Below are 9,373 nucleotides of genomic sequence, written 5' to 3'. Positions count from 1 at the left end.
CTTCGTGCATTTTTCTCTTTATACATGAGTAACCAGATTTGCTGAAGCAGCCATATAAAGAATCTTGATAATAGAGTAAGTAACAGAATGATGTTCCAAAATGCGTTGTGGAAATACAGCTTTTAGTATGTTGACTTAGAATAACGCTGGATAACAAACCCTTGTAAAATTTGAAGTTTATTTTATTCTGGGATTAAGATGATGATTGAAATCCTGTCCTGTTTGGATGCAAAGTTAATTGTGGATCATGTGAATTCTCTCCCTGTTGTACCTGCTAAATGAATTCATTCACTGTGAAGTAGATTTGTTTCTGTTCAACAGTCCTACGTTTGGACAGGACACACTTTTTCTCAACCTGTTTAGTACCCACCTTATTGCTAACTACATCTACCAGCCTGCAGCTAATGCCTTGAGAACATGGTCGGATTTGATGTGCGGTAGCCCTAACTTCATAATGCACAAATGTATTTATCTTCCTAATTCTTGAGGAAGGCTGGGCAAGTATGGGGTGCAGAAGTAGAATTTCCCACAGACTTTTTTTTTCCTCCTTTATAAAAAAAAAAAAAGACATATTGACCATAGATAATTTGATAGTTTAGTGGATCTTTTCTGTAGCAAGGTATAATTCAAAGAAATGCTCAACATTTGATGACTTTTATGTGGTTAACTAGTGTCCTTTAACTGTTCCATTCTAGTACATTTTAACTGGTACATGCCTTGCAGTTTTTTCCTTTCCATAGCGAAGTTTTTGCATATAACACCACGTGTACCTTAATACGCTGCTGTTGCTGCCATCATAGTGGTATTTTTGAAACCTCTTAACAGTGCTATATCTTCTCAAGAGTGGGATTAGCAGTGAAAAGTAAGAGTGTTAGGAGAAGTTCAAGTTACCTCAGTTTTGTCTATTGTAGCAATAAACAAACAATGTGTTAGGGTATTGTAAAACCTGCAGTGTAACAGCAGCGCTGATCGAGTGCTGCGAGTTATCCACCTTTCTGGTGAACTTGGGTTTTGGTTCTGGCGGGGGGCGGGGGCGGTGTTTGAGAGAGTTGGGGTTTTGTGCAGCCAGCAGCACTGGAGTGTCTGTCACTGGTGAGATGTAGCTTTGAGATGGTTCCCTGACACATTGTCCACATATTTGTTTCTAGAAGAGAATGTGTGACTATGTGCTTGCTTTATAACAAGCCTTAATGATCAAGTTATTTACAGGCACTCTAATTGCTGATAAATTGTTCTCAAGTAGATGTAAAAGGGCAAAAATTCTGACTTGGAGTATCAAATACTTTTGTCAATTCAGGAATGTGGTGTTTGGTGGTTGGTGTTTTTTTTTTTTTAGTGTTTCCTTCAAAGATTTTTAATTTGAAATGCCTGAACCTCCTGAAGTGCTGCCCTATTAGTTAATGTGATATGCTTGCGTATTGTAAAATTTGCAGTTATTTCACTGAACTGACAAGGGATTGGGGCTGCTTTCTGCGTTCGTGTTTTGTTTTGCCTCTCTTAATTTTGATGACTCATCTCCTGTCTCCTTTTGTAGTTCCTGATGATTCTAGCTGTTGATCCTTGTAGCCTGTGTGATAACTCACGCTTTCTTTGTCTTACTGTTTTAAAGACTATGTAATATGACATACATAAGATTATTATTGTTTTGTTCAAATTGCGAGCTGCTATTGCCTGTAGACTACAAACACCATGGAATTGAACTGTCCTTTGTGTTTATGTATCCCTTCCTTGTGCACTTAAATTATTCTTGCTGGCAAGGCTTGACTCTGAACAAGGAATGCTTTTGCTTCTCGCTAATGATTCACCTACAGTGGCAGGGAGGAACTAAATTTCAGTGACTTCATTATCACTATGAAATCTGTTTGAACTCAGCTTTTCAAATGTATTATCTCACTAGCTTGCCTGTTAGTCATCCAAAATTATTTCCAGCTGAAGTTAGTAACTTGGTATTTCAATACGTACAATAAATGTTCTTGTTCCCACAGTGTTTTTGTGAAACTACAGAAGCCAAATGCTGCCATTAGAGATTGTGACAGAGCCATCAAGATTAATCCTGACTCGGCACAGACCTACAAATGGAGGGGGAAGGCGCATAGGTAATGAACTGCACCTGTACTTGATACTATCTTTACTTACTTGGGGGGAACAGTTTTGTTTATGCATTCTCTCCTTCCCTGTGTCTCTGAACTGCTGTCTTGTACCTGAGAGCAGTAGCCATCAGCCAAGAAACCGTTGTGCTGAGTGTATGGCTTACAGGAAAGAAAGGACAATGGTGATTTATTGATGGCAATTTATGAGTAGTCCTTCTGGCACTGTCTTTTTTTTCTCCTCTGCCCACGCCCCCCCCCTCTTTTTTTTTTTCTTTTAAAACCATATCTTCTAATGGCTTAATGCTATTCAGAATAGCAGTTTCTAATCATTAAGATTATGAGTTCCAGGACTGCTGGTTTTATTTGTTTGGAGGTCCTTTGTTTTCACTTAGTTCAGTTTTTATTTGGTAACCTATAATTCTTAAACATTTCTCTGCTGCTCTTATTCCATTAGAACCTAGAGCTCTTACATAGTAAATTAAACTGCCTAGTTATTAAGGGAACCATTTGTTACAGTTGTAGAGTGGTATTAGGCAAACTGTAATTATTTAAAATGGCATTAGGCCAGTGTGCATCTTCCCCCTCCAACTATAGTTAAAGTTTTTCTTTTAAAATGACAATAAATCAGCCAAAAAAAAAATCCCAAGGTGACACTTCTGTGTAAAAGTGGAAGGAGTAAACGCTAATAGAACTTACCAAAAAAAAAGGCATTTTACACAGTGTTCAGAGTAGTATGTTAATGTCTGCAGTGTTAGTAAATGGCATGGAGCCTACGAGTGAGAAGACTGGAGCATACTTTGGATTAACACCTCTGTCTGTAAGCAGAAGTGCTTTGACCATTTAGGAATACCACCATTTGCTTCAACTTGTGATTATCAAGAGTTGGATAAATGAAGAGTTAAGAAGTGCACACAGTAGCTTGTATGACCTCTTCAACTAACACGTGGTGCATCCAGTTAGCTAGGATGTTTGAGTGCCGGGTAAAGAGGATCCACTTCAGCTTAAGGTAGTAGTGGCATAGACTTATACAGAGCACTGAATGTGTGCCTGGTGGTGCAGAGTATTTTTATTGGTGTGCTTCACGTGTTTAGGTAGGGTACCTTCTCCCTGTTAGACCCTTCTTGTGCATAGCAAACAAGTGACACTACCTGATTCAGGGTTTTTTTTTCTCATTGTTACTTCAAGCAAAAGTTATTGTAAGGGTATGAAGCAAGTAGGTATCCTCTAATGGCATTGTAGTGTGCAGATTGTGGAAAACGCCATGATTTTAAACTTTAAACTTCCGTAAGTCCATACAGCTGCAGGTAAAAACACTGAATGCTGCATCGTTGTACATTTTTTGAGGAACTGTGAGAGTTCTGTTTGCTTTTTCCTTCTGAATGTTGGTGTCTTCTGAATTCCAGACTTCTGGGTCACTGGGAGGAGGCTGCTCATGATCTCGCATTAGCTTGTAAACTGGATTATGATGAAGATGCCAGTGCCATGCTGAAGGAGGTGCAACCAAGAGTAAGTGGGGAGGCATAATGGAGGCCCTTCTATTTGTTTGAGTGACATTGCTGCCTTCACTTTCTTCTAATATGCATTGTCTTGTGGGAATGTGTTCGTGTGTCATCTGACACGTCAAACTGAGTTTATAAATACTTCTGTCTTCAGTCACAGCTATTTGTGGCTGTGTGTAGAGAAGTTGAGTCTCTGGGGCTGGGCCTGTAACCGAACTGTGAAATAATGTGTTCCTTTTTAAGATCTTAACAGAAGAATCTGAAGCAGTTGACATTTGCCAGGCATTTTAGAATCTAGACTGAAAACATTCAGAAGAGCAAGAGAATACTGATAATTTTTTTCGATATGTTTGTTTGATCAAAGCTTCATCCTAAACACGAAGAAAGGAAGCGTTCTGTGATGTGATTTGTACTTTCATTAGTCTACCCCGTGAGGGCAGCGCAATCTCTGTGAGATGGGTTTTCAGCTTTTCTCAGGTGGTTGACCCCAGCATCCTTCTTCTAAGGAAGAACTTCTGTGTAGCAAATGTAAGACCATTGATAGCAGGCTTTCTTCTTCATCTGTTTTGCATATTCCTTTAAAGTGGTTGCCACACCACAGATTGCAGCTCTTGCATTGCATTGGGTTTGCATGGCAAGGTTGCGGGGAGGTGGAGACTGCAGGGCTGGCCTCTTGTAGGAGGAGATGTGGGGCTGCCCCTGTGTCAGACGGAGGCAGTTCCAGCTGGCTCCAAACCAGACTCACCGCTGGCCAAAGCTGAGCTGGTCAGCGATGCCAGCGGTGCTTCTGTGATAACATACTTAAAGGGTTAAAGAAATGCAGTGCAACTGCTGTGAGAGAGAGGGGAGTAAAGAAAAAAAAATTATGAGAGAAGCAACCCTGCGGACAGCAAGATCGGTGAAGAAGGAAGGGGAGGAGAGATTCCTCCGCAGCCTATGGAGAAGACCATGGTTAAGCAGGTTGTCCCCCTTGAGCCCATGGAGGTCCGCAGAGGAACAGATATCCACCCTGCAGCCCAGGGAGGACCCCGTGCCAGAGCAAGTGGATGTGCCCTGAAGGGAGCTGCAGCCCACGGAGAGTTGACACTGGAGCAGGCTCCTGGCAGAAACCGTGGCCTGTGGAGAGGAGCCCATGCTGAAGCTGGTTTTGAGGCAGGAGGTGCAGCCTATGGGCAACCCATGCCGGAACAGTCTGTTCCTTAAGGACCATACCCTGTGGGGAGGACCCACGCTGGAGCAGGAGAAAGGTGTGAGGAGGAGGAAGTGTTGGGGGTGCGATGTTACAAACTGACCACAGCTGCTGTCCCCCTGTGCTGTTTGGGGTGGGTCAGGAGGTGGAAGAGTCGGGAACAAAGGAGTGAAATTGAGTTTTGGGAAGAAGGGGAATAGGAAGAAGGTGGGTTTAGTTTTGGTTTTGTTTCTCATCATCCTACTCTATTTTTAATTGACAACAAATTAAATTAATCCTCCCCACGTTGAGTCTGTTTTGCCCATGATGGTAATGGATGAGTAATCTCCCTGTCTTTACTTCAAGCCAGGAGTTTCTCCATCTTTCTTTCTCTCCCTGTCCTGTTGAGGAGGTGACGACCAGCCAAGCTTAACTCAACACATGCGTAAACATTCCTGTGTCTAATAACTTCAGCTTTCAGTTTTCCTACCATGTCTTTGTAGAAGACAGTGTCTCCGGCAAAAGAATGGAATCCATCTTACAACCTATTAGTCTTCTGTGTTGGAGACTATTGATCTGTGGTAAATGTAATTAGGTCTTAGGTCTCAACCTTTTTTTATAAGAGGTATACTTAATGCTTGGCTGAGGGAGAACCTTTTATTTCCCAGTTAATCTGCCCATGCACAGAAACAGCAGAGTGCGATACATTGATGCGTAGTTGCCAGCTGTATGGGAATTTGTGTCTATAGCTCAAGAAAAAAATGTAGGATCTTTTATTAAAGATAAAAAAATCACCCATGAAGTGAAGATGATACGTTTACTTAATCTATTCACTTCCAGCTTTTCTGACACTTTTTAGTTTCTAGCACTTCAAGCTGAAAGTCTGAGTCAAATTCTAAAAATGCTTTGTTTGTTTTGAGAAATACTTAGAAACAATGAAAATCAAAACTTTGGAACTCTTTCATTAAAAAACCAAACCAAAACACTTACCTCTCTCTTAATGAACTATTGAATGGACACAACATCAGGTTCTGATAACACGTCCTGCATTCAGTATCAGTCAGTCTTGCTGCCTGCAGTGTCCTTTCTCTGGCAGATGTGCTTCAAGAATGATGTGGTATGGAATGAATATCTCCTAGCTAAAATAAGTTGTATCGAAACTTCACTACTTGTAAAATCATTTCTTCGTTTAAAGAGTATTCTGAAAGAATGGAAGAGTATCTTGTATTAGTAGTAGTTAGTATCTTGTATTAGTAGTAGTTAGTATCTTGTATTAGTAGTAGTTAGTATCTTGATTTTGTTATGTTTTTTAGTTACAGGAGTGTTACAGGGTAACCATCATACACAGTTTGTGAAATCATGAACCATTTTTTGCAGTGCTGTCTAAGGACACATTCTGGTTTCAGGAAAGCAGTGCTGCAGCTGGTGTAGCCCTGAGTGAGGAGCCTTGGGGAACTCATTGCTAATTCCTCTCTTCTGCTGGGGCTGTAGATTTGATAGACTTGAGAAAAAGCTAATAATAGGAAGCAGACTTTCTCCCTACCAACCCTTTCTTGATTTGGTTCAGGAATCTTTGGTCTGCTTATGTCTAGTTGTGTATGCTGCAAAGGCATCTGGGACAGCAACAACAACAAAATGTGTGTGTGAAGGGGCAATTATGCTTCCTGTTGTTGTCCCGGTGAAAATTCACTTTTCTGGAGCAGTTGCTGGTTTTAGCCCTGGAGAAAACAGTACTTCAGCATAAAAGCTTGAAGGGATGTGGAATGATATGTTTTAAATTCTAACTACCATGCAAGCCTCGGAGCTCTATAGCAAAAAAGTACACTAGAGTGCACGTTCTGGTGAATCCAGTTAGGGCCGAGTAGACACGAATAACTGATTGCCATAGAGAGGAAGTAGCAAATGGCTCCTAAAACAAAGGGGCTTTTAGGATGTGAAGTCAGGTATTATTTTTAAGAACTGGTAAAAGCAGATGATTACACTTATATATATTTCGTATTGAAGTGCATTGTGTGATGTGCTAGAAATGTATATGAAATCTTGGTATTCTGTTGTAACAGGCTCAGAAAATTGCAGAACATCGCCGAAAATATGAGCGGAAGCGTGAAGAAAAGGAAATCAAGGAGAGAATGGAAAGAGTAAAGAAGGCACGGGAGGAGCATGAGAGAGCACAAAGGGTGAGTACTTAGGCTTTAATATTTTTTAGTAATTTGGAGAGTGTCATAGTTATTTTGGTTAAAATGAATTGCAGAGAAGAATTACTTTCTTTTTAAGTCTTAGAATTAAATTTTAGGGAGTTGATTTCCATCTTGGTTACTTGACCAATAATGAAATCTGGAGAAGAGGCCGTTGTACTGCATCTGCTTTTATTGTTTATGACAAAACCAGGCTCTGGAATCTCTACTAATCCTGTATTTCAAGGAGTCAGCTATTGTGTGACTGTACCAGAATAGTTTTCACTTAAAGTACTTACGTCTCCTGAAGTGGGAGGTTTTAAATTCAGGATAATACTTTGCTTCTCTTCCTCACTTCCTGATACAGTTTACTTGCTTTTTCTTCATGCTTTACTGATTATATTTTAATATGTTGTGGGTGGGAGTTCTAAAAATGTATGGTGAGGAGCTAGAACAAATCATACAGTTCATATTCAGTAAAAACATACTCTGCATAACTTACAAAAACATACTAAAATAAGAGTAGACATCGTTATTTCTTGTCAGTCATTTTGTACGTAGTGAAGTGCTTTGTTTACCACGATAGCCTACCTGCCTGAAACACTCAGCTATTTTTTTATCTCCTAAAACCAGTTGAGCAGTAGAAAACAGGCTGCAGTTCCATTGCTTTGTATGGAATGATGTGCTTTCATCTGCAGGAGGAAGAAGCAAGACGACAGGCAGGAGGAGCTCAGTTTGGTGGTTTCCCAGGTGGCTTCCCAGGTATTTTATTTTTAAGCACCAATATTGGAGGTAGAGGTGACTGTTGTTTCCATGTCGGGTATTATAACCACAGTTTTTGTAGCGTTTGCTCTCGGGACAGAGAGAAAAATATTTTATTGAAGTTAATAACTTGTCTGCAACTAACTTGTCTGCAAATAACTCTTTGAGCCCTAGTGGGAAGAGGGATGGGTTTCTTTCTCTTAGAGGGGATTGATGCTGGGTAGCAAGTAGAGGGAGGACAGGAATGAATAATGATGGATAACAGAATAAAAGGATTTAGGTCTGAGAAAACAAAGGTGTAGTATTTGCCTAATAATGCGGGCTGAAAAACTGGTATAAACATGTTTTCTAAATTACCCAGCGTTCCTCGGAGCTGTCCTGCTTAAGGACAATAGTTATAAAGTTAAAAATTTGGATTGAATATTAGGGAAAACTGTGCTGGTTGCAAGCTATTGTTGAACAGAATAGTTTCTCAAAGGAGGTAGTGCAGTTTGCCTTATAGAAAAGCTATCCTTGAACAGTTCCACAAAAATTGGGCTTTCCGTGTTATTTTTGGGTACAAGAAATAGGGGAGAAACATGAGTAAGTACCAGTGCTCTTGAAGATTGAGATGTAGTTGAGGTAGGCTGTGTGCATGCTCCAACTGGATCAGTTTGTCAGGGAGACCAAATGGAGACCATACCTACCCTGCTCAGCACAGCTGGGGTAGCTGCTGATTAAGGATTCAGAAACAGAACCTCAAGCATTTTGCTTCAAGGATTTTAATTTTTTTTGTTTCTTCTTTGGTGGTACATTTTCTTCAAACCTAAAGTTCCTGACAAATGTGGAGTGTACATGGGACATACTACTACTGATCTGCTTTTGCCCTGAATTTTTCACCCCAGGCATTCAAACTCCTTATGTTCCTGGGCTTGAGACCTACCTGATTTAAGTTAACCAGAAAAATAACTGCATCTGCGTACAAGGTGCTAGAACCTGACCCTCATTACAAGCCTCCTGTTCAATTGGATTAAAAACATGGATGAAATAAGATGTAGGTCTTCACAGAAAGTGAAGGCCCTGCATTCCATTCAGTGGACCAGCCGTAGCCATACGGACGACATGGCTTTAGAGGTGTGGCAAAGGAAGTATGTCTTGGTCTCTCTCAGTGAGCCTCCTGTATAGATGAATTAGATGTTTTTCATTGTGCATTCTTGTTTTGGGTTTTCAGGTGGATTTCCTGGGGCTGCGCCCGGAGGTATGCCAGGAATGGCAGGTATGCCAGGTCTGAATGAGATTCTCAGTGACCCAGAAGTCCTTGCAGCCATGCAGGTGAGTATTTGTTACAATCAAAGCTAAATTTTCTGAACAGGGAAGACCACCACCTGTGAGCTTAAGGGAAGGAAGAAAGATGTGACCTTCTAGATAGTAACGGGATGCTTGGTTATTTGTGTTGTGAAATTCTCTCATTGTGTTTGTGGCATCAGACTGTCTGGAATCAATGTTAGCTATTTTTCAAACTGATGGGAGCTTAATTAAAGATGCCCCCTCCTCTCTTCTCCCGCACCCCTGCTTGCCTATGATAGGCAAAATTATGTGCTATATAGAGTTCTTCATCTCTTTAGAGTCTCTTGAAAGGTTATTTTCCACATCGTATAACTAACTTGCTCCTTTTTTGAATGCATGCACATTGTGGTGAGA

At 40.7% G+C, this 9,373-nt stretch overlaps 1 protein-coding gene across 1 annotated transcript in view; it reads left to right on the top strand.

The window, feature by feature from the left end:
• Positions 1 to 9,004, top strand: part of ST13 (suppression of tumorigenicity 13 (colon carcinoma) (Hsp70 interacting protein)) — a gene marked incomplete at its 3' end in the record, with an annotated part of 11,964 nt that extends 2,960 nt beyond the window's left edge. The window contains exons 6-10 of the mRNA XM_009698968.1: positions 1,986 to 2,096; positions 3,494 to 3,596; positions 6,818 to 6,934; positions 7,630 to 7,693; positions 8,904 to 9,004. Of these exons, the coding sequence (XP_009697270.1) occupies positions 1,986 to 2,096; positions 3,494 to 3,596; positions 6,818 to 6,934; positions 7,630 to 7,693; positions 8,904 to 9,004 (496 nt within the window). The remainder of the gene's footprint in view (positions 1 to 1,985; positions 2,097 to 3,493; positions 3,597 to 6,817; positions 6,935 to 7,629; positions 7,694 to 8,903) is intronic.
• Positions 9,005 to 9,373: the final 369 nt, after the last annotated feature.

The sequence above is a fragment of the Cariama cristata genome, unplaced genomic scaffold, assembly GCF_000690535.1.
Source record: "Cariama cristata isolate BGI_N322 unplaced genomic scaffold, ASM69053v1 scaffold5644, whole genome shotgun sequence".
Lineage (NCBI taxonomy): Eukaryota > Metazoa > Chordata > Aves > Cariamiformes > Cariamidae > Cariama > Cariama cristata.
The sequence above is the reverse complement of the archived record's forward strand: the minus strand, read 5'-3'. Positions and strand labels throughout refer to the sequence as shown.